The sequence below is a fragment of the Diaphorina citri genome, unplaced genomic scaffold (genome assembly GCF_000475195.1).
Source record: "Diaphorina citri unplaced genomic scaffold, Diaci psyllid genome assembly version 1.1 scaffold1, whole genome shotgun sequence".
NCBI lineage: Eukaryota > Metazoa > Arthropoda > Insecta > Hemiptera > Psyllidae > Diaphorina > Diaphorina citri.
In genome coordinates, this window is record NW_007377440.1 from 720,841 (window position 1) to 747,243 (window position 26,403).

At 37.5% G+C, this 26,403-nt stretch overlaps 1 protein-coding gene and 1 pseudogene across 1 annotated transcript; both read right to left on the reverse strand.

The window, feature by feature from the left end:
* Positions 1-847: 847 nt before the first annotated feature.
* Positions 848-25,750, reverse strand: LOC113467879. The gene is made up of 3 exons (XM_026824528.1): positions 25,681-25,750; positions 1,826-2,053; positions 848-1,657 (listed from the first exon to the last, which is right to left on the reverse strand). The coding sequence occupies exons 2-3, from the start codon at positions 1,835-1,837 to the stop codon at positions 848-850; spliced, it is 822 nt and encodes a 273-aa protein (XP_026680329.1). The 5' UTR covers positions 1,838-2,053; positions 25,681-25,750.
* On the reverse strand, positions 8,254-8,906 carry LOC103505985 (annotated as a pseudogene).
* Positions 25,751-26,403: the final 653 nt, after the last annotated feature.

A 26,403-nucleotide genomic window follows, 5' to 3' on the forward strand; every position in this document is an offset into this window, starting at 1 on the left:
TTATGGGTGCTGTTCTCGATTTATGACGCGAATACCTGCTTACTTATGAGTACATAGATAATTATTATTGACCCAAGAGAACATAAACAAACCATGTTAATGAATAGAAGCGTCCTCAACGGAGCCTTGACCATAGTGCCGGCCCTTGCAGAAAACCAAGAAATTGAGCTGATGGTCTCGGCGAGGGTCCTTGTTCGCCGTTGTGTGGCCACGCACTAACGAAGTCTCGTTTCTCCGTACTTCTCCCCTACCAGTTATCGACATTTTTAGAAAAGGGGGTTTAAGGAGACCTCACGGGTCCAATCGGGAACAAAACTTAACAATCAAACTTGTTTTATGTTTTGAAAATGTGTATGGAGTTTCATCAAAATCGGACCGTTCCAGAGTTATATCTTTTTTTTTTTTGTGGAGAGGGGGAAATCTTCAAAAAGACGCCCATTGCAAAAACCTTTGCAATGGGGAGTGTGGGATTGATGTCCGGATACCGGGACATCTAGACCCACTAAAACCCAACCTCTCCCTCTTCCCATTAGAGCCCTGGAACCAGATATATTGGACATTACTTCAGGGCAGAGTTATATCCAGGGGAATAAACTGACAAAGCTGACGTTAATGTCAGGAGGCGCAGGGTAAAATCCCTGTCGGCAAAAACCTTAGCACCTTAGCAGTTATACAGTGACGTTACACCCCTATCAAACTAAATATTCTTGAAGGACTGAAGACGGCTACACCTTGCTTATTTTCGCCGTTCTGACGTAGAAAAACTCTCAGGTGGCTCCTTTCCTATCACGATAGGAGAAACAAAATTAGAAACTTGGAAAATAAAATTAGAAATTCGAAAATCAAATTAGAAACTCTTTCTCTCTGATTTAGCCATGACCATGTCATTGGAGGTTTCTTTCAGACTATGGTCATCTGAGTGAAGTTCTACATTATGGTGATGACTCTTTCCCAAGGGACCTCCAGTCATTCTTACTTGAGCATCTAATGGTGACTTGTGATTCTTGCACGAAATAGTCGAGATGTTATTAGAGTCCAGTAACCCTTGGGTGCTTGTGGTGATACTACCACTACCAGTTTCTAGCTCGTTTGATTTTGGAACCCCATTCGATCCGTTACTTAGACTAACTCGTGGAATGATTGGCACTGGTTCATGATCACAGGGATGTTTGGCACACTTCCTCAGACTCATGGTTCGATGGAGTACAGCCTCATCTTCTTGCTCGTGAGATCTCTTGTCTAGGAAGAAATGCACAGTTTCTTCAACAAGATATACAAAGAAGAATCCTATACAGAAGATAACATCCGCTACATGAACATTCATATTATTCTGAATGAAGCTTGGTAACAATTTCTCTTTGTACAAGTGATCAATACTTTCCCGCACTTCTGGTTGCAAGTGAATGAAAGTTGTAAAGAGAAGGACGCCTCCACCAAAGCAAAGCAAGAGAGAGATAATCAGAGGTTGTTTTGGAATGTGTCCATCCAGAGTTAACTTTCTGGAAAAATTCAACCATTTTGCCACTTTGAGTGGTAGAATTCCAATTAGAAAGGAAGTTATTCCGAGAGCTAGCATTGATACCACTTTGGCGGACATGAGGGCTTTCTTGTCATCAAGTTTGTCGAGGAGAGAGGTTGCATTGTGCAAGTCTTCTTCGTGTATCTCCATGTTGATTTGATATTCGTTCCTTTTGTAAACGGATTTAAAACTTTTTAGTTGGAAAATAATTGAAAGCCTGACTGATTTTGAATATCGGTTTCACCTTGATCTCATGTTATAAATGGTGCAGATTTGCTAAGGTTGTTCTTGTACTCGCTTCTAATGATGTATCTCCATGTTGATTTGATATTCGTTCCTTTTGTAAACGGATTTAAAACTTTTTAGTTGGAAAATTGAAAGCTTGACTGATTTTGAATATCGGTTTCACCTTGATCTCATGTTATAAATGGTGCAGATTTGCTAAGGTTGTTCTTGTACTCGCTTCTAATGATCGGAAGAGATTACCAGGCTTATTTATTTTTCAAAGTTGGTGTCATGAGAGTTTGCAAGTTTCTGAAACAAAAAGAAAAAAAAATGAAGATAAGCATAGTATACTTAAGTATGACAAATTACTCGCAAGTTAAAAAGTTAGAAGTTAGAGATGATAAATGATATAATCATTACAGACAACTTTTAATAATTATGCTGTAATGGCAAGCAAGCGCGTTACCACTGGACCAACCGTGCCCCAGTAGACCACTGAAGTTAAGCAACACTGAGCATGGATCGTACTTGGATGGGTGATTACCTGGAAAAATTACCTACTTATACTGTGAGCAATATTATGCTGTTTATATTTGAAGTTGAGAATAAGTTCCTGCTTGGATTATTTCATATCTACAATATTCACCTGTAATATTACAAAAGCTCTGGGAAGAAAATCTTTTTAAACTTGAACCCCTGGAAATAATCGTCGTTAAAAAATTTATCAGCAAATTTAACAAAACTTTTCAAATGCGTGTATGGCATTTGGAATATTCTATTCCTATTAAGATTGTCATTCTGAACACTATAAAAATGAAGATAAGCATAGTATACTTAAGTATGACAAATCACTCGCAAGTTAAAAAGTTAGAAGTTAGAGATGATAAATGATATAATCATTACAGACAACTTTTAATATGCTGTTTATATTTGAAGTTGAGAATAAGTTCCTGATGCTTGGATTATTTCATATCTACAATATTCACCTGTAATATTACAAAAGCTCTGGGAAGAAAATCTTTTTAAACTTGATCCCCTGGAAATAATCGTCGTTAAAAAAGTTATCAGCAAATTTAACAAAACTTTTCAAATGCGTGTATGGCATTTGGAATATTGTAGTCCTATTAAGATTGTCATTCTGAACACTATAATTGCTGAACAGATTGCAAACCTGTTCATTTATAGGTATATATTTACTTGTTAGAACTTCGTGTGAAGTAACCGAGAAAAATGTAGCAAGCAATGATTTGCAAAGAAATATTTCCTACATAATTTTGCAAATTTGCATTAGGTTCCTACAGGTAAGTAGCATGCCTAACATTATTTGTAGGTACTTTGCAAATGAACACTATTCGAGAGTTTGAAAAAGTGAAACAACATTGCTAATTTGATCTTCAATGAAATATTCATCAATGTTCTAAAAATCTAAATCACTGAAGGATCGTTTTCTCCAATCAATGAAGGTTTCATCAATCCAAATATTAATTACAATAATTACTCAATCAATATCCAATCATTGCTATAGTTTTTATATACGGTGAGGTTAATCAATTTATTAAATTTGACATTGCTGAACGGATTGCAAACCTGTCCACTTATAAACTCGTTAGAACTTCGTGTGAAGTAACCGAGAAAAATGTAGCAAGCAATGATTTGCAAGGAAATATTTCCTACATAATTTTGCAAATTTGCATTAGGTTCCTACAGGTAAGTAGCATGCCTAACATTATATGTAGGTACTTTGCAAATTTGCATTAAGTTCCTAAAGTGGGATACCTACATTACAAATCAGTAGGATACTACCTACATTACACTAAATCTCTTTTCTCGCCGCATTGAGTTCCTACATTAGGTAAATCAGTAGCATACCTATATTCATGTAAATTCCTTCACATTTGCATACATAATGATGACTAGTGACATTAATACTCGTACTATAATAGGTACGCACATCAGAGCAGATGCACGTGATATTGTAAAATGTAAACAACGTAAAAGAATTAATGAATGAAAATAAGAAAGAGAACTGTGGGTATAATCAATTCCAGGCTTTGAAGAGAAAATGATAAGAACAGTAGGAGCAGCAGTGTGAACAGAATAACAGATAGAAAGAAAGAATCAAGAAGAAACTAATCCATGTGGTAACTAGTTGGTCAAATAAAAATATGAAATAATACAAATAAAAGATACATATAAAGATAATGGGGTCGTTTAATAGTAAGATAGATAGCTTTACCTAAAAACACAGTTTTGATGACCGTAAAATTCAATAACCCATTCCAGGGACACACTGAGGGAAGGCCAAATCCAAATAAATCTCTTTTCTCGCCACATTTCAAATTCCATTGGCAGCTCACAGACAGGGATATGATACATGACATATGTAAATATGTACCTCCATCAATAAATACATAAATAAATATCATGCTGAAGGATACCAACAAAATCTCCCGTTATAAATAAATATGTAGGTCACAAATTCGGCTGTCCCCCTACGCCTATTTCAGAACATTTTATCATTTATCCCTCTCATTTTGAATTCGAAATTTTCAAACATAGCTCGTATTTTATGATATGATACGTGAGGCTGGGAGAAAATCCCATTATTCTATATCAGATCATTTTATCATTTATCATCATTTTATCCCTCTCATTTTGAATTCGAAATTTTCAAACATAGCTCGTATTTTATGATATGATACGTGAGGCTGGGAGAAAATCCCATTATTATGCAATGAATTTATTGCTGGACATTGTCATTTTAAATTCAATTCGGCAGGAGCCTCGGAAAATTTTACTGAATACACGTGTGGACGAAGGATGAAGGTACTTAAAAATCATAGAAGGATTACAAGGTTTTACGATCCTCCAAATGACCAATTTGACGAGTAACCAACAAGGTTTCAATGTTGAGCCCGGTATCAGGAATACATTTCAATTCACCCACAGAAGGCTACTAGGTATGTACCATCATTGTATTCAAATGCTCAAATAAAAGTATACGATTTCATATTTCGGCTGGGATTCAACCGAAGCGACCCTCTCCTATTTTGTTTTCAGAACTTTCAAGCATCCAGAAGAGATAAGAGTGAAGAAGACTTGAGAGAGAAGGGGCGTAGAAGGGAGGAGGCGTTAGATAGGACGGTATGGAGGAGCAGAATAAAGGAGGGTAAAGCTGACCCCAAACAAAAATTGGAAAAGGTGCAGTAAAAGAAAAAGAAGACTTTCCTGCATTTATCTGACTACATAATACGTAATTCCAAAAGACAACTATAGATACAAGCTAATAAGATTACTGTCTCCAAAGATCTAAAGATCTTAAAGTAAGCTCAATCTCATTACCCTTTTACAGGAAATGCTGCCTGACTACATAATACGTAATTCCAAAAGACAACTAGATACAAGCTAATAAGATTACTGTCTCCAAAGATCTAAAGATCTTAAAGTAAGCTCAATCTCATTACCCTTTTACAGGAAATGCTGAGTGATCCGAATCTAGATCACAGCGGAGTGCTGACAGTGAACACATCTAAATCATAAGTATGAACCAATCCAAGTCATAATTCCAAATAGAATGACTATCAACGTGCAGAACAAATCAGATCATGACACTAATATGACTAATGCAATAGTGAACACATCTAAATCATAATTATGAACCAATCCAAGTCATAATTCCAAATAGAATGACTATCAACGTGCAGAACAAATCAGATCATGACACTAATATGACTAATGCAAGAAACTGCTAACTAAATAAAAAAATCAAAGTGATCTTTTATGACTTTTCAAAGTTTGTATGGGGCATGGATTTATTTTAATAAAAAAAAGTTTCCTACCTTAAAGTATAGAACCTATTTAAGAACTTACGTACCTATCCGTGTTTCAAATGGATTTCCCATCTGTTTATCTGCCAAAGAATTAAATCGAATTTCAAAGTCATGTTTTCACCACTTTTCCACCTTTTAAGGGTTAATTTTAATGAAAATAAAAGTGAAATTATGTTTGCTCATGACACTCTAAATGAGTTCAATGGGAGTTACGTACCTACTCGTAATATGGCAAGTGAACCAAGTAAGAAGTTGAGGGTCATCAATTAGTGTAGGGTCGTACTTTAGAGGGGCGTCCAAGGGAAGGTCTTGTTACACGAAATCAACCAAGTATGTGAGTTCCTAAGTTTTCAATTCGTGTACCAGCCCTGTTTTCATTGATAAAATATCATTGGCCTTGTTTATAATGTTTATATCTCTACTATCAGCTCAACTACTTACATTAATAATTCTTAATGTATTTATTACTTACCTACATATGTATGTACCTATATGTATATCTACTAGAGTATTTAAGTAGTTACATTGGTATGTACTTACCTATGTAAAATGAATACATAATTGTCATTATTATCTTTATACATATACATACCTACTTATGTATTTATGTATCTTAGCTATGTATCTTGGTATTATATTTGTTGTTTATTGAGACAGTCATTGCTCTTTGCGATATCTCCCACTTATCAGACAAGATAACTTCGTGTGGGAGTGAATACGACGTATCTCTCTCTCTCTCTCTCTCCCCCACTATCAGCTCAACTACTTACATTCAATCGAATGTATTTATTATTACTTACATATGTATGTACCTATGCATATGTACTAGAGTATTTAAGTAGTTACATTGGTATGTACCTACCTATGTAAAATAAATACATTATTATCTTTATACATACCTACTTATGTATCTTAGCTATGTATCTTGGTATTATATTAATTTGTTGTTTATTGAGACAGTCATTGCTCTTTGCGATATCTCCCACTTATCAGACAAGATAACATCGTGTGGGAGTGAATACGACGTATCTCTCTCTCTCTCCCTTTCTCTCTTTCTTCTCTCTTCTTCTCATTATATAAGTATCCGTATCTTTCTGTTTCTGCCTCTCTATATCTGTCCTTTCTCTCTTTCTTCTCTCTTCTTCTCATTATATAAGTATCCGTATCTTTCTGTTTCTGCCTCTCTATATCTGTTCTCTCTCCCTTTCTCTCTTTCTTCTCTCTCTCTCACACACACTCTCTCTTTCTTCTCTCTCTCTCTCTCTCTTCCTCTCATTATATAAGTATCCGTATCTTTCTGTTTCTGCCTCTCTATATCTGTCTGTATGTCTGTCTCTCTGTCTCTTTCTCTCTCTCTCTCTCCTGTCTCATTATTTATTGATCTCTTATTTATTTAATGTAGGTATTCATGAATAAAATATCAAGTATTCCAAAATCTGATGTGAACATCACACAACTTTCCTTATCCTATTGAATGATGCTTATTTTTATGTTCTATAGTAATTTTTACAATATCTCTAACCGTTTAGTCAGTATAGCTGAAAACCGCCAGAAAGCGGTCAAAATACCGCCAACCGCAGCACGTATCTTAACCAAAAGTTTTTTGTTACATTCTTGTCTCATTTGTGGACTACATACCAAATTTCAAGTCTATAGCTCATACCGTTCTCGAGATATTTTGTTCACAGACAGAAGGACAGACAGACAGATACACACACGGACCAATGGCTGAAACTTTGTATTTAGGCTCTAGGGACCTCAAAACGTGTTTTAGCACTAAAAACTGACCATCGAAAATTTGACCCGAGTAAAAATCATTTTCAAAAGTGTGGAACTTGGCCTAGCGCACTACCGCTTAAATAATAATATCAGGAGAAAATCTTTCGCGCTCCCTGTGGGCCCCATTGGAATCAACTAAAAACTACCGATATCCGTCTCGGACTTGACTTGGTTTCGAAGTCCAATGCTTTAATCACCACTGAAGTTGATCTCAAAATGTTTTACGTATACCCTAAAATTATTCTTGAGCCCACTCACAATCGTCTTCATAACTAGGACCTATTTATTACCAGATTGGAAGTTATCAAATAGTTCATCAATGAGGTCACCAATACCTACTGGTCAGGGGTTCATCCAGTCTTCCTTGGTCAAACATACTTTCACCGGTCATTCCCATGGATCCCACATGTCACATCTAGTTCTGGTTTTACTTCTATGTTTACGATATAACTGTGTGAGTGCACGTACGTTATTCTTATATTCTTGTGGTTGTGTACGGGTATTACGGAACAACATATTGTGTTAGGCTTGGGATTTTCTTGTTTGTTTACACAGGAGAAATTGGCAATTCAGATTGGGTGAGAAGTCTAACTCCTACTGATTTTGAGCTGTGTACTCGACTTTCGTTTTTACGTTCTTGGATACTAATTGGAGATTAGTATTAAGAATGTAAGATTTCTGACGTTTTGTAATGCATAAAAAATACATAGTCTCATTAGTACTATCTAGGTATCTAGTGTAGAAATGAAGATAAAGTAATTAAGATTAACTACTTACGTAAGAATTGAAGCGCGAACATGACCATGAATCCAGCCATGATAGCCAGGAGCTGCAAGAATCCAGACTGCGTGTTAGATCTCTCTCGTTGCAGAAGGTCAGGTAATTGGCAATTCAGATTGGGTGAGAAGTCTAACTCCTACTGATTTTGAGCTAGGTACTCGACTTTCGTTTTTACGTTCTTAGATATTAATTTGGGATTAGTATTAAGACTGTAAGATTTCTGACGTTTTGTAATGCATAAAAAATTCATAGTCTCATTAGTACTATCTTGGTATCTAGTGTAGAAATGAAGTTAATAAAGTAATCAAGATTAACTACTTACGTAAGAACTGAAGCGCGAACATGACCATGAATCCAGCCATGATAGCCAGGAGCTGCAAGAATCCAGACTGCGTGTTAGATCTCTCTCGTTGCAGAACTTCAAAGAAGATGACGTACAGTAGTGTACCAGCCGCCATACCTTGCAAGACTACAGCCACAAAGTTGCCTTCTGCACCACTCGCTTCCTCACTGAGTACAATACCCAATCCAATACCAAGAGGTGTCACGATAGCAAACGTTGCCACATAGACCAAAACTAGAGGTAACTTTGTTCTGGATGATACCAGCTCGATACCAACACAAAATGCAATCACAAGTTTATGTGTTGCAATGGCACCGAACAAGTACCAAACATTGTTGATTCGGCTTTCTAAACCGACTGCCAGTCCTTCAAATATGGCATGGAATGAGAGGGCCAGGACAGCAAGGAGTCCTCGGAATGATTTAGCCCGAAAAAAAAACCAATGTCAAAAGTTGGAATCAACTAATAGGTAACTACCGATATCCGTCTCGGACTTGACTTGGTTTCGAAGTCCAAAGCTTTAATCACCACTGAAGTTGATCTCAAAATGTTTTACGTATACCCTAAAATCGAAAATTTGACCCGAGTAAAAATCATTTTCAAATTTTGAAATTTTTCAAAAGTGTGGAACTTGGCCTAGCGCACTACCGCTTAAATAATAATATCAGGAGAAAATCTTTCGCGCTCCCTGTGGGCCCCATACCCCATAATCGACAAGAAAAAAATCTAATACAAGGAATCAATGAAAATTGTTATGGGACGGGCAATATTGCCCTTGATTTACAAAAGCCTAGGTGTAATACCACACTTTTTCATTTACAAACACACAGACCAATGGTTGAAATTTTGGATACCATGGGCGTAACCAGGATTATGCCTAAGGGGGGGCCCGCTATTTTAGTTGAAGAAATACCTACAGTATATTAGTAGCCCAGTGTCTAGGTATATCAGGTTGAATGCATCAGTTTTATTGTTTTTTTTTTTTCATTGTTTTTAAAAGATGAGTGTTTCACCGCCGTTTTTATTTCGTAGCGATGAAACAACTGCTACATTGGACGCTTGTGGAAGCCTAGGTGTAATACCACTGTGTACCATACCAAGTATTCACCTACAGATTACCTCGTAAAAAAAAACCGGCATTGCCAACATTATTTGCCGACGGCGACGGGGTTCGAACCCCCGCCCTTCCCAATACTCCACCCAGTTGACCATAACAGTAATGCCTAGGTGTAATACCACTGTGTACATTGTACAATACCAAGTATCCACCTACTGATTACCTCGTAAAAAAAGCGGCATTGCCAACATTATTTGCCGACGGCGACGGGGTTCGAACCCCCGCCCTTCCCAATACTCCACCCAGTTGACCATAACAGTAATGCCAACAATATAATCGCACCAATCCAAGGTCAAACCATGTTGCCAGACGACACAAACTGGTTTCACTTTCTTTGTTGTGTTGCTAGTCATGCTAGAATATCGAGCGAAAACTGAAACTATAAAATCCGTGATATGAAAGAGTTCAATCGAACGAGTTTATTGAAAGAGAGAAGTGAACTCTAAGTTTTTTCGTTTCTTTTGGTTTGATAGAGGGAACTGTAACTGCCTAACTGCCGAGATCTTATCGTCCCGAAAGCGAAGAGAGAAGGAAGTCAGGACAGGAAAAAGCCAGCCGTTCCGAAGACGAGTCCTGCCGATGATAGACGTTTAACTTTAATGTCAAAGGTCGTCCTTATGTGTCGAGGAGCTTACTCCATCCGGCGTATGGGATAGCGTATTACCTAACGAAGATAAAGAAGAAATTTCATTCGATTATTTTAGGGGGCACTATATAACTGCTGTCTTTGGTGAAGGGGGTTTTACCCGCCATTTGGCGACAAGCTACCCGCTTACTTACATTGACCTCACTCAACTTGAGTGGGGCCGGGAAAAGCCAATGAACGCGATTGCCAGTTGGTCACCCATCGATATACTAACTTACGAGTAAGGTTCCTTGGCCAGCCTAGTTAGCTTAGTTGGTAGTGCGTCTGCCTTGTAAGCTAGGCCGCGGGTTCGATTCCCGCCCGGGGCGGATTTTATCCTGATGGGATAATGTTCGTTCTCGGAACGGCTGGCTTTCTCCTATAGTTTTTTCGTTTCTTTTGAAGAGGTTTGATAGAGGAGACTGTAACTGCCGAGATCTTATCGTCCCGAAAGCGAAGAGAAAAGGAAGTCAGGCTATAGGAGAAAGCCAGCCGTTCCGAAGACGAATCCTGCCGATGATAGACGATTAATTCTAACGTCAAAGGTCGTCCTTATGTGTCGAGGAGCTTACTCCATCCGGCGTATGGGATAGCGTATTACCTAACGATGATAAAGAAGAAATTTCATTCGATTATTTTAGGGGGCACTGTATAACTGCTGTCTTTGGTGAAGGGGGTTTTACCCGCCATTTGGCGACAAGCTACCCGCCTCCTCACAAATTGACCTCACTCAACTTGAGTGGGGCCGGGAAAAGCCAATGAACGCGATTGCCAGATGGTCACCCATCGATATACTAACTTACGAGTAAGGTTCCTTGACTTTGGCCAACCAATGTTTTGATTGGCGCAAAAAATGTTCAATTTTTTACCAATGTTTTGATCAAAAAATAACTTCGTAGTTATTTATTAACATTTTTAATGGACCTCAATTAATAAACACACATCAAACTTATGATGGCAGTATTAGGTACGAGTGTACTCCGCTTCCTTGGAATAAAAAAATACAAAAATAATCAAAACAAGCAATTGAATTCTGTAATTATTATTAGCCAATCTAGGGTGTGTCTCAATTTAGATTATTTTTGGCTACAATTGAGATTTTTTTACTGCTGTTTTCGGCTATAATTAAGGAAAAAATAGACTATTTTTGGCTGCATTCAAACCGGTTTGATTGAATTTAGTGTACCGCTGTTTAAGGTAAGTACCACCTGGGCAGGATGTTATTGCTTATGATTCGGGAAGGTTGGCAAGTAGGTATCTTTGCTCGCTAATTTGGCAAGTTTGAACACCTGAAAGGTGCTTGACCTGAGACCAAACATACTTTTGAGACTAAATAATATTTTTTACTTTTTGATTTACAAACACACAGACCAATGGTTGAAATTTGGGTACTCTCTGGGAACCTCAAAACAGTCAAAACGTATTTTGGCACTTACCATCGAACATTTTGTCGACTATACTACTCTCCTTACTATGGTATAAAAAAAAGTAAAAATCTCCATCCCTGGGGAAAAAGTTCCAGAAAACATCTGACATAAAGTCCCAAAGTGGCTCTACTTGACTAAAACTGTTTCCTATCCTGACATCTGGGACACTTATTATTTACATATTCCAAACATTCCAAGCAAGCAAACAATTCACAACAATATTGAAAAGAAAAGAATTCAAGACAGGAAAAGAGAAACCATGCTGGAAAAGGATAATGGAAAAATGAACACGAGGGAGGGAGGGAGAGAGAAAGAGAGAGAGAGAGAAAAACGAAGAAGACGAAGATAAAGAATAACAAAAAAAAAAGAAAAAAAAAAAATACAAAGAAGAAGGTGAAGAAGTAGAAGAAGAAGAGAACAAATAGGTAAAAGAAAGAAAAAGAAAAGGTGAGGAAGAGGAAGAAGAGATATCTAAAACGCAATTTCCGGAGCCAAACGATATTATGAATGTGTGTCTGTATGGTGGAGAAGGAGGGAGGAGAGAAAAACAACAAGAAGAAAGAAGAGGGAGAAAAGAGAAAATGGAGAAAGAGAGAGGATGAGTGATTTTATTGGTTTCATAGGGTTACACCACTGAGGTTGGCCTAGGCCAGGGGTTTCCAACTAGCGGCCCGCGGGCCACATGTGGCCCGCCAGCCCATTTTTGTGGCCCACGAAGCTTTTTGGAACTTATACAAATTTACCTAAATGTAACAGAAAGTAGTGTTCAGCTACAATTAGGAGAATGCTTTTTGAAAAATTTCGCCTGCGGCGCTTAAAATTCCATCGGACTACAATTCTGAAAAGTTGGAAGGTGGGGGGGGGGGGGGGGCCCTACAAGTCTCCCTATGTACATATATGGCCCGCGAAGTACCTCCCAATGTAGCATGTGGCCCACATACACATGGAAGTTGGAAACCCCTGTCCTATTTTTTTTTTTTTATTTTTTTTTTATAAAATTGATCAATCCAAAAGGAGAATGGTCAATTAGAGGATGTTCAAATTCAGGAACACGGTCCCATGAAAGGTTGAACGCATCAACTTTAATGGCAGTATAGAAAGTTTTTGGGTACTTTATACTTTTGTTTTATTCTTATTAAGCTTTCCATTCCAATTTACAATAAAATACGTATTTACAATAAAACTCTACGTACAGTCTGACTAGTCCATCTTCTCTTTGAATTCTCACCACTAAACTTGCCCACAAATAAATAAACAAAAAAAACCTATAGGTACTAAAAAGTTTCAACAAATTATTTTGTTGTTTGTTCATTTAATGGCCAATTTCAGAGTCAAATAACTACTAGCTATTTATGAGCTGGCTTTTCACCCACATCCTGAGTGCTTTTTTCCTGACTGCGATGACACGGCCATCTAGACCGCTCTTTTCTGGATGGACAAGATTTGACAAACGAGCTGTACACGGAAAGTAATTAAGTACCTACTACGCAAGTAGCTGTTTATCATTAACTGCATGATGGTGGAAACATTCAAGGTAACAAACAAAGATAGACAGTGGAAGAAGAAAACTAACTTCAAAAGCCTCAAATGAAATTCAAAAGTTAAAGGGTCCAAACTTTCAACTTACTTCCATTCAATTAGTTTGGATATATCAATCTATCACTTCTATCAGCTAAATGGTTAAAACTTTGAAGTTACTCTGTTCGTCCAATTTGGAACTATCGTCAATCTCTTTCAACTAACTCTTTCAAAACTCTAATGTTAGGCTTAAATAATTAATCAATAAACTCTTTATAAATGACCTCACTCGTTACCTAATCTGATGATATATTGAGAAAGATGGTACCTATCCTAACAATCACAATTTTAAAGAAAAGGCCATCCTCTGGCCTCGAACTGCTGACCTATGCATCAATCAACTTCCTGTAGCAACTGTTCGTATAGGTCTAATAACGCATCATAATCATCAAAAGCTCAAGGTGAGTTATAATTTCAATGAGGATCTTCATTTGATGAGAAGCAAATAGCCGTCATAAATCAAGCGATTGTTCTATTCTATTCTATTTTGTTCTAGGTAGTAAAAATAGAATAAACCTACCTAGTAAAAAATAGAATAACCCTACCTATAGGTTATTCTATTTTTTTAGGGTTATTCTATTTTTTTAAGAATCCTTTTTGATTTAAACTTTAAAGCTATTATAGCTAAGGATTTGAGGGAAACTCGAGGATTGTATTAACTTCATCCAGTTCATCTTTGTTTCTTTTTTTAGTCTTTCATAGCTGTTTTTTTCCCCATGGTGGAGATCAAACCCAGAACCTTCTGCATGGCAAGCAAGCGCTGTGCTACTCGCAGTTGAAGTGAGAATATAGGATAGATCTTTTCTCTATAAACATAGTAAAAATCATCCTAATGACAATTGAAAAGGAACACAGAATAAGAACACAGAGATGAGAAGGAAAAAAGTAAAAACTGTACAAGAATGAAATAAGGAAATGATGATGGCGACAAAAAACACAACACGGAGACAATGCAACCATTTGTAACCGGAAAAGAAACGAAGGAAAAGCGAAGTAAATTGTCAAGAAGAAGGAAACATAGCAAAAGAATACGAAAAAAATGTAGGAGAAGAACAAATAATAAGAAGCTCTAAGTTACACAGAATGAATTTTGAATGGAGCATAAGAGAGCATTAGTCCAAAATGAATAGCGAAATGTAGCTGTTATACTTCTGTTCAGTCGTTCTGTAATGTAATAAATTAATATCTGAAGGAAACTTTCTAGTGAAGTTATACGAAAAACAATGAGGAGAAAAGTTTTAACGAGAGAATTTTCAGATAAAACTAAAATCGATGTAATGAAAGCTCTAAGTTACACAGAATGAATTTTGAATGGAGCATCTGAGAGCATTAGTCCAAAATGAATAGCGAAATGTAGCTGTTATACTTCTGTTCAGTCGTTCTGTAATGATGTAATGTAATAAATTAATATCTGAATGAAACTTTCTAGTGAAGTTATACGAAAAACAATGAGGAGAAAAGTTTTAACGAGAGAATTTTCAGATAAAACTAAAATCGATGTAATGCAATCGAGATCTTCTTCTTCTTCTTCTTCTTTTCAACCCTGTTGTGGTCCAGTTTTCGGCAGAACTTCTTGGAAAAACCTTACTTGGTGTAATGACTCGCTTGGCAAAGAGAGTGTGAGTCAAATCCTAGCTGAGGTATGGAAGGAGAAGGAAAAGTAGAAGAAGAAGAAGAAGAAGAAGAAGAAGAAGAAAGAAAGAAGAAAATAGAAGTCCTAAACAAACTTTGACGGAGTATCGCCATTAGATTTTCGTTAGCAAAATCCTCCCACTTTGGTGAACTTAGGGTTTAGCCGGAAATAAAGCTCGAGCAGTGAATGGAACGAAATCTCTTTGGTGTGGCAAAGAGGAAAAATTTATCTCTATGGAGGCGAAGAGGAAAATTTCCAGAGAAAAGGCAAAAAGGAAATGACGAAAGTTTTTCGAAAAGTTGACGAGAAAGTGTCCGTCTATTATTCAGCAAAGAAATCTACGCTTGTGGATTTTGTTAACTTTTCCTGGCCCTAAATCAAAAAGTTAAGCATCCGGTTAGAACTTCAAGTCTGCAAGTTCAGCAAATTGTTAGAGCGATCCTGACAGGATCTTGAGTGTCAGGAAAAAAAGTCCCTACTGTCCCTAGAGAGAAAGGACAATTTCTTATTCCATAACTTTTTTTTTACGAAAAAAATCAGTTTTTAACTTTTCCTCCTTGTGAAACTGGCACATCCACCAACGAAACAATATTACTTAGTATGGCGTAGTGGATGTGTCAATTTTACCATATTTTACAAGTCCAGTTATGATACTTATTAATTATTAGGTAGTTATTATGTGAAATACTTGTAAAAGAAGAAAATTTCCAGAGAAAAGGCAAAAAGGAAATGACGAAAGTTTTTCGAAAAGTTGACGAGAAAGTGTCCCTCTATTATTCAGCAAAGAAATCTACGCTTGTGGATTTTGTTAACTTTTTCTGGCCCTAAATCTAAAAGTTAAGCATCCGGTTAGAACTTCAAGTTTGCAAGTTCAGCGAATTGTTAAAGCGATCCTGACAGGATCTTGAGTGTCAGGAAAAAAAGTCCCTAACTGTCCCTAGAGAGAAAGGACAATTTCTTATTCCATAACTTTTTTTTTTACGGAAAAAAAAATCAGTTTTTAACTTTTCCTCCTTGTGCAACTGGCACATCCACCAACGAAACAATATTACCTAGCATGGCAGTAGTGGATGTGTCAATTTTACCATATTTTACAAGTCCAGTTATGATACTTATTAATTATTAGGTAGTTATTATGTGAAATACTTGTATGTACTTGTTTCAGTAGTATCTATCAACATATGCCTATGTAGCCCAGGCTACCAATAATAGCACTAAGGAAAGTTAAATTGTAGCAAAAGTGTCCTGTCAAGCCCTGCCAGGATAAACTTAAATTCAGGCCTGAAACGTAGTGGCAAATTTTTCATGCTGTCAAAAAAGGAAAATACGTGGGAGGGAGAGGGGGAGGGGGTCATTAAAAGATAAGGGAATGGGGGGGGAAAGGACAACCATTGCCAAAATTGATATCGAAAATGTTGATAATGTTTTTTTTTTTTTTTTTTTTTTTTACACATTTCGACAATTTTCAAGTCTCCAAACAGAAGCTTCACACAAAATTTAATGTTTGTTCGCTGTGTCTAATGTCTACTTCTCCGCCTACACTGCCCCCCACCAGTTCCCAAAAAGTCTCTCCTTAACTCATTTGTCCTTATAACACAACATTGACAACTATATGTTGTGGTGGGACTGCCAGGGCGATAAATTAACTTTGGCACCGACCCAAATGTCTCGGGACAAAACATTACCAGGGCTCTCTGATTCTGCTTTTTTCTCTGGAAGAATATTACACAGAACACACGGAAAAGGTTTATCCAAATTGGGTCACCGTACTCCACTGTGGACGCAGTGGAACGTAAATATCGAGGACAGAAAAAGTGGAGAAAAAACGAGAAGCTAGTTTCTCAAGTTGGGAAGATTCTGGAGAAAAATATCTTCCACTTATCTGCTCGGATTTATCGTCAAGAGAGGAAGAGACAAACTTTTCCTTCTTTCTCTCCTCCTCCCTCTTATTCTTCTTCTTTTCCTTCTCATTTTCTTCTTCTTCCTCTTCTCTTCTTCTCCTCCTATTTCTCTTTTCCATTTTCCTTTTCTGCTTCTTCCTCTTCTCCTTTTCCTATTCTTCTTTTTCCTCTGCTCCTTCATCTTTTGCTTCTCTCTCTTCTTCTCCCTCTTCTCTTTTCCTTCTTCCAGTTTTTCTTCCTCCTCTTCCAATTTTCCTTCTTCTTCTTTCTTCTCCTCTTTCTTCTAATTCTTCCTCACGCATAACTTCACTAATGTGACTCAAATGACACTTTTCCTCCTCCTCGTTCTCCAACGTTCTTTGTCTTCATTTTCACTTCTTATTTTATTATCTCTTCTCTTCTTCTTGTTCATTTTCTTCTTCTTCTTCTTCTTCTTCTTCTTCTCCTCCCTATTAAGTGTCAAGTTGCTCGAGCAATAAAGCTACTTGTAATACTTACTTAAGTAGATTTCAAGTATTGTTTTTCTTACTTACTTTACTTTCCGTGTCCAGCTCGGTCGTCAAATCTTGTCCATCCAGAAAAGAGCGGTCTGGATGGCCGTGTCATTTGCATGCAAAAGATTGTGTTTGGCACACATGTCAGATATTAGAACTTCCTTATGACTAGATAAAAGTTTAAAAGATTCCACACAATCACCCGATCTCCATTTCCAACATCACGGAATGCAGCCCCACCCATGGAAGTTGGAAACCCCTGGTCTAGGCACTACACCAAATAGAGTAGAGTAGAATAGAATAAGTACAAACTGTTTATACTGTCCCTTTACTTCCAGGAAGTTTTTAAATAAAATTGTTCGATCCTAAAGGAGAATGGTCAATTTGAGGATGTTCAAATTCAGGAACACGGTCCCATGAAAGGTTAAACGCATTAACTTTAATGGCAGTATAGAAAGTTTTTGGGTACTTTGAACTTTTGTTTTATTCTTATTAAGCTTTCCATTTCAATTTACAATAAAATACGTATTTACAATAAAACTCTACCTACAGTCTGACTAGCCCATTTTCTCTTTGAATTCTCACCACTAAACTTGCCCACAAATAAATAAATAAAAAAACCTATACTAAAAAGTTTCAACAAATTAGTTTGTTGTTTGTTCATTTTTAATGGCCAATTTCAGAGTCAAAACTAGCATTAACTAGCTATTTATGAGCTGGCTCTTCACCAACATCCTGAGTGCTTTTTTCCTGACTGCGATGACACGGCCATCTAGACAGCTCTTTTCTGGATGGACAAGATTTGACAAACGAGCTGTACACGGAAAGTATGTTAGTACCTACCTACGTAAGTAGCTAATTATCATTAACTGCATGATGGTGGAAACATTCAAGGTAACAAACAAAGATTAGAGACAGTGGAAGAAGAAAACTAACTTCAAAAGCCTCAAATGAAATTCAAAAGTTAAAGGGTTCAAACTTTCAACTTCCTTCCATTCAATTAGTTTGGATAATTATATCAATCAATCACTTCTATCAGTTAAAATAGTTAAATGGTTAAAACTTTGAAGTTACTCTGTTCGTCCAATTTGGAACTATCGTCAATATCTTTCAACTAACTCTTTCAAAGCTCTAAAGTTGCGCTTAAATAATTAATCAATAAACTCTTTATAATTGACCTCACTCGTTAATCTGATGATATATTGAGAAAGATGGTACCTATTCTAACAATCACAAGTTTAAAGAAAAGGTCATCCTCTGGCCTCGAACTGCTGACCTATGCATCAATCAACTTCCTGTAGCAACTGTTCGTATAGGTCTAATAACTCATCATAATCATCAAAAGCTCAAGGTGAGTTATAATTTCAATGAGGATCTTCATTTGATGAGAAGCAAACAGCCATCATAAATCAAGCGATAATTCTATTCTATTCCAGGTAGGTATTTAGAAGAGAATGAACTACCTAGTAAAAAATAGAATAAACCTACCTAGGTTATCCTATTTTTTTAAGAATCCTTTTTGATTTAAACTTTAAAGCTATTATAGCTAAGGATTTGAAGGAAACTCGAGGATTGTATTAACTTCATCCACTTCATCTTTGTTTCTTTTCGAGTGTGTCATAGCTATTTTTTTCCCCCCATGGTGGACATCAAACCCAAAACCTTCTGCATGACAAGCAAGCGCTGTGCTACTCGCATTTTAAGTGAGAATATAGGATAGATCTTTTCTCTATTAAAAACTTAGGGAAAATCATACTAATGACAATAGAAAAGGAACACAGATAAGAACAGAGAGATGAGAAGGAAAAAAGTAAAAACTGCACAAGAATGAAACAAGGAAATGATGATGGCGACAAAAAACACAACACGGAGACAATGCAACCATTTGTAACCGGAAAAGAAACGAAGGAAAAGCGAAGTAAGGTACTTACTTTCCAAGCTTGGATTTCCTATGGTTTAGTACAGCCACTATCACACCAAAAGAGCGGAAATCCCGAAAGTCAAATACGACTAATTATTTATTTTTAGTGTTAGTTTTAGTATTTTTAAAATTCCAGAGTCAGTTTTATAGTATTTTCCCAAGTTCAGCGTTAGTTTTAGTTCGCCTTGAGTGGTTTACGAGTTCACATCCTGGCTTCTACTTCAAAAGTTCCAGTGAATTCCGTTCTAGCACTAGCGTTTTTGTCTACTTGAACAGTGAATGGGTTGGTGTAGTTTAGGTACCTAACTACTTGGTCAATTAGTGCAAGGAAATTACATGGGTTTATCCGTACATTATCTGTATTTTGCTCGAACAATTAAAGGGTATTTTGCTCGCAATTCTCTGAGACTGTAACAGTGTAACATGTTACAGTTATGTTACTTGTAAAGTTACAAGAGAACTAAGCTCCAATATTTGTAATCAAGTTTTAATTAGGTAGTGTAGGTAAGTAAATAATGCCTGGATTATTTTTTAGAGCCATTTTCTGTGGTTCAAGTAGGTAAGTTCATTATCATTAGATGTTCTAACGGATTTGGCTGAGAGCTACTTATAACTTCTATATCCAACTATATCTACTTGGAGAATCTGGATCCCTGTGTAGGTAGGTATATTTTCCTACTCATAAGTACATAACATAGTACATATATAGGTAATATCTTTTAAATTTAACATTATCTTGGTCATGATTTTTTTTTTTTTTTTAATTTTAAAAGATGAGTGTTCGTTCCACCGCCGTTTTTATTTCGTAGCAATGAAACATCACAACACCAACCTCGGCAACATTATCTTGATATTAGAAATCTTCACTGACACGATATGAACCCGCGACCTTTCGCTTGGAGAACACAGATGGGAAGATTATTCAACCGTCATCCTTCACTAGACGTATAGGTAAGATTCACCGAAGCAAAGGACACAAGAGCGCTATTGACTCGTTGGTAACCACAAGAGAACTGAAGCTGTATCGCCTGTTGACGTTTCACCAGGCTCAAGCGGTACGAAATTTTGGTTTGATTCTACAAGTTTCGAGCGTGTCGGGTTAACCCATTCTGGATTAACCCTTTTAGTCGTTTGGCCTCGACAGTAGGTATTGCTTTCTTTTCAAGATTCGCTTGAATTGAAAGAAGGAGAAGGAAAAGAAAAGAAGGAGAAGAGAAGATAATAATAAAAAACATCAAACAATAACAAACAACCAAGAACACCAACAATAATAAACAAACAAACAAAAACAACAACAATGTGTCCAAAATTGATCACGTTCTGAGGTAACTGACTTCCAGATAATAAGACCAAGTTTATTATACCTATCTACCTTGTTTGTTTAGGCATCATATTTATGGCAGAGATACCATATCCAGCAAGAGATAGCTACAATGGTATCACAAGCCGGCGATAGCATATTTTATGGTAGAGGTACCAAGTATAGACAACGATGGCTGGAATGGTATACGATACCCCAGATGAGATAACACACCTAAGTAATATTTATTCATCCCAGATAGCCTAGCTTAGGTTTACGGACACCAGAGATACATAGGTACTTTCAATTTCAAGTAGATTGAACCCAAGACCTCCTGTTTACCAGGCCAGTACCTTGACCACTACATCACCTAGGCAGTTCTTGTCTTTTCTTCTGTTTTCCTTTTGCTTTCCTTCTCCTTCCCTTTGAATTTCTTCTTTTTCTAGTCCTCCTCCTCCAATTTTAGTTTATTTACTTTGTGCCCCACTTTTATCATTTTCTGTTCTTCGTCTCCTTTCCCTTCTTATTTTCTTTCTCCCTCCTCTTCCATATTCTTTCGTTATTATTTTCAAACAAGTAGGTAGGTAGAATGCCAATTATACCTAGGGCAGGGGTTTCCAACTTCCATGTGTATGCGGGCCACATGCTACATTGGGAAGTACTTTGCGGGTCACATATGTACATAGGAGAGCATTGTAGGACCCCCCTCCCACAACTTTTCAGAAATGCCGTCCGATCGAATTTTGAGCGCCGCAGGCGAAATCTTTCAAAAAATATTCTCCTATTTTTTACATTTAGGCAAGTTTGTACAAATCCCACATGTGGCCCGCGACGGTCTCTGTCTCTCTCCTTTATCTCTCTCCTAAAAGCCTGGTAGCTACGTCCTCATTTTTCAAAGTACTGTTCAACTACAGACGCCCAATTAGTAGCCTAAAGATCTAAAGGATTCGCGCCTCTCCCAAACATAATGAAAAACTAATATCTTCATAATGAAGAAATTCATGCATAAATTAATAAAAGAATATTGTACGTGAATAATTAAGAGCTCGGAGAGTCTGTAATAAAGCAGAACGAAAGAGAGGGAGAAGGAAAGAGGGAGGGAGAAAGAAGGAAAGAAAAAAAGAGATAGAGAGAAGGGGAAGAGGAAGGGAGAGAAATATGAGAAAGAGAAGCAGAGACGGGGGAAAAGAAAATATAGAAAAGAAAAAAAAAGAAAGGGAGAGAGAAAGAAGAGGGAAGGAAGGATACAGAGAGAGAGAGAGAGAGAGAGAGAGAGAGAGAGAGAGAGAGAGAGAGAGAGAGAGAGAGAGAGAGAGAGTTTGCCCATGGTTTCGGGAACGATCGGATTTTGCTTCGGGAACGATCGGGTTTCGCTACGGGAGCGATATTTAGGGTTGTGTGCGAGAAATTAGATGAGTGGAGGAGGTTGTGTTTTTATGTCTTGGAGAGGATGCTCAAATTTAGAGATGATTGTAGTGATTTTTCTTGGAATACTGGCTGAAAACGCGTAAAACGTTTAAAAAAAAATTGAAAGGTCAAAATAAACTTGACGGAAAGGAAAGAAAGAAAAGAGGGAAAAGAAGGAATTCCAGCAGAACAATTTTCAGAGGTTGACAGTCCCCCTAATACTCCAAACCACTCAACTTCCTCAGCACAGATTTCTTTGCTATAAAGTATTTTACGATTTCCTCCTAAAAATTATTGTGAAAAAATCTCCCTCCTAGTGGGTTTTAGAGGCCTATGTAAAACACTCCCTCCTAAAAAGCGAGCTATGGAAAACGTCTCTCCCTTCCCAACTGTATAATATGTGTAAATAATGTTCCCACGCTTTTACACACACTACGCTCACACATTACGGCTTACACAGGGCTATAAAAAGGCTGAAAAATTTTGGGTTGTAAAATAGACGAATGGGATGAGGCTTCAGGGGAATCAAAAGGTCACGGTGGTGCTGCAAGCCAAGTAAGGGAAGTAAAGAATGATGAGGAATATAGGGAGGTGGTTTATGGCCGATATGTGGGTACGTGGCAGGACAGGGACAGATGACAGAAGTTGCTTTAGAGAAGAGAGGAATCTCCATAAAACTTTGAACTTTGTAACCGTCAATGATTGCTTTTAGATTTACCCATAAGTCCTGTAACTTATAACACATAAATGGACAGCATTTTAAGCAGAAAAGAATCACCCATAAGGCAAGGCCCCTTTTATGGATGTTTGCTGTCCAAATGTTTTTACCAACCTCAGTGATGTAGCGGTTTAGCGCGGTGGACTACGGATCTGAAGGCTGGAAGTTCGAATTCAAGACAAGTCATTAAATTTAGGACAGTGTCATTAGGGAACGATATTTGTGACGAGATAATTATCTCTAGAGTCTCTAGCAATAGAATTAACTTTAGACCTAAGAAAATTTATACCTGTACAAAAAATGTGCAATACCATACAGCGCAGAAAAATGACATAAAATCACTCATATCAGTTGATTTCACTGTGATAAAAAAAGAGAAACCATCCAAATACCCATTCATATTATTGGCATCCCTCCAGGGGCTTTCTGCGACAATGCCATGAAAAGAAAAAAGGTCATAAAGTGTCATAAACAGGGTCGTAACAGAGGTAACTAATGAGTAATGGTGTACACACACTACGCACACACATTCCGGCTTACACAGGGCTATAAAAAGGCTGAAAAATTTGGATTGTAAAATAGACGAATGGGATGAGGCTTCAGAGGAATCAAAAGGTCACGGTGGTGCTGCAAGCCAAGTAAGGGAAGTAAAGAATGATGAGGAATATTAGGGAGGTGGTTTATGGCCATTATGTGGGTACGTGGCAGGACAGGGACAGATGACAGAAGTTGCTTTAGAGAAGAGAGGAATCTCCATAAATCTTTGAACTTTGTAACCGTCAATGATTGCTTTTAGATTTACCCATAAGTCCTATAACTTATAACACATAAATGGACAGCACTTTAAGCAGAAAAGAATCACCCATAAGGCAAGGCCCCTTATGGATGTTAATGCTGTCCAAATGTTTTTACCAACCTCAGTGATGTAGCGGTTTAGCGCGGTGGACTACGGATCTGAAGGCTGGAGGTGCGAATTCAAGACAAGTCATTAAATTCAACACAGCGTTATCAGAGAACGACATTTCTAATGAGATCTCTTTAACAATAGAATTACCTAACTTTAGACTTTCGTTAGAGCTAAAAAAAATTATGTGTACAAAAAAAAAATGTGCACTACCATACAGCGCCGAAAAAAATGACATAAAATCACTCATATCAGTTGATTTCACTGTCATAAAAAATAGAAACCATCCAAATATCCATTCATATTATTGGCATCCCTCAAGGAGCTTTCTGCGACAATGCCATGAAAAGAAAAAAGGTCATAAAGTGTCATAAACAGGGTCGTAACAGAGGTAACTAATGAGTAATGGTGTCATAAGGTAGCCGTCATAAAATAACTAATGGTGGCAGATAGTGGTATGAATAGCGGGAACAAAAGATAGTCCTGAAGGGAGGTGGGGGAGGGAATGTCACCTAATGCACTATGAACAATATTGCGAAACAAACAGGGTTATAGGTAGTATAAATACCTAATTGAAAGTAATAGGGTCATACGTGATGAAATGCATTGAATGGCTTCTTTTCGAGTTTGAAATTTCAGGGGCAAGAAAACGACGTTTCACAAGACGGAGAAGCTTCAGGCCCAGACGGTCTGACAGACCTGGGTCTCAAACTTTTTCCGCCACACATGGTCCTTGATCTGCCAGATGGTCTGAGCGTTAGTAGACGGCATTAGAGGTCTAGATACCTAATTACTTCTGTAGTTGAATGCCTCAAGTGGTCTCGAAATCGGAAGAATGATCCTCCAAGTCTTCAGTCTCATGCTAACGTAAATTTTGGGTAGGAACCTACTTTGGCTGAATCAATTTTTGACACATCTGGTGTTTTGTGTGTCTTCTTTTTGTGGCGTTTTCTAAGGAAAGATAAATTTTACCCCCCAGCAAGCTAAGAAGTTGTTTTTGAGCCCATAAAAAAGTTGGGAATAGGCCTGACAAAACCGCGTCCTCTTCTCTCTCTCTCTCTCTCTCTCTCTCTCTCTCTCTCTCTCTCTCCACCTACCTTCTTTCATTGGATTTTCTAATGATGGAAACTCAAAGGGGTCGGGGTCATTACGACAAGTTTTAGGAGTTCTATTTAAAGTGTCCACCGTCCTGATATATGTACATAGGTACTTATATCAGAGTTCCGGAACCCAGTCACTCGATTGGGCTTCCTGAACCCTAGATTTTTTCTCTGTGTACTTGTAGACACCCATGACAACTAATCAGCTACATATCTAACATATCACCTCTACAAAGATTGCGCCACAAGAAGCCATACCCACTGAAGTGAAGATTGCCAGAAGAATACCAGCTGAAGTGAAGATTGCCAGAAGAATACCCACCCAAGTGAAGATTGCCACAAGAATATCAGCTGAAGTGAAGATTGCCAGAAGAATACCCACCGAAGTGAAGATTGCCACAAGAATACCAGCTGAACCGAAACAGTGTCATTGGATCCGAAAACCTGTTTCACCTCTTCAACCAGATCAACCTATCGTAAATATTGATTATTGATTCTGATATTTGATACTTTTAGATCAGTGGATAATCTAGGAATCTATATAGGTGCTCTAATAGCTATTGATAGTTCATTGATCTTCAGAAGACATACAGGGGGGCGAGAGGGCCCCCCCCTATAGATTCCTTTCAAAATGAAACTCTCTTCTGTATCTTATCGATGTCGCCAATATTTTATAGGTATTTTAAATGTTTGTTTTATTACCTACTTCATGTAGTGTAGAGATACGTTATCTACACTTTGTAGGTAGCTGTTAATGACAAGCTATTTTTTATGGGTAGGTATAGGATAGGTACCTATATATAATTATATACAATATAATTATGCTTAATGAATCTCGTATGCTTAATAAATGGTTCACTTACCTTTCCTAAAGATCCAATGATTTTGAATACTTTAATGCCTGCCACTCGCACGCTCAGACTGTCTGTCAGCTGTCAGACAGTCTGACGAGTGTAGTGGAAAAAGCTTGAGACCTTAGGTCTGTCCCAACTGTTAGACCGTCTGACAGACCTGGGTCTGCTTTTTGGGGCGGGCAAAAAAGGGGATTTTTCAATGTAGGAAAATAAGCTTCAACTTACCTTAGTAAATCAGCAGGTATTTTTCCAATGAGATCCGTTGAATAACAAACCAAATGGTAATCCTCACTATCTTTCATTGGATTTTCTAATGATGGAAACTCAGAGGGGTCGGGGTCATTACGACAAGTTTTAGGAGATCTATTTAAAGTGTCCACCGTCCTGATACATAGGTATTTCAGAGTTCCGGAACCCAGTCACTCGATTGGGCTTCCTAAACCCTAGATTTTTTTTCTGTGTACTTGTAGACACCCATGACAACTATCTACATATCACCTCTACAAAGATTGCGCCACAAGAAGCCTAATACCCACTGAACTCACTGAAGTGAAGATTGCCACAAGAATACCAGCTGATGTGAAGATTGCCAGAAGAATACCCACCGAAGTGAAGATTGCCACAAGAATACCAGCTGAACCGAAACAGTGTCATAGGATCCGAAAACCTGTTTCACCTCTTCAACCAGATCAACCTGTCGTAAATATATTGATTATTAATTCTGATATTTGATACTTTTAGATCAGTGGATCAACCGGACCATCTAGGATTCTAGGTACTTACTCTAATAGCTATTGATAGTTCATTGATCTTCAGAAGACATACAGGGGGGCGAGAGGGCCCCCCCCCCTATATATTCCTTTTAAAATGAAACTCTCTTCTGTATCTTATCGATGTCACCAATATTTTATATAGGTAGGTATTTTAAATGTTTGTTTTATTACCTAC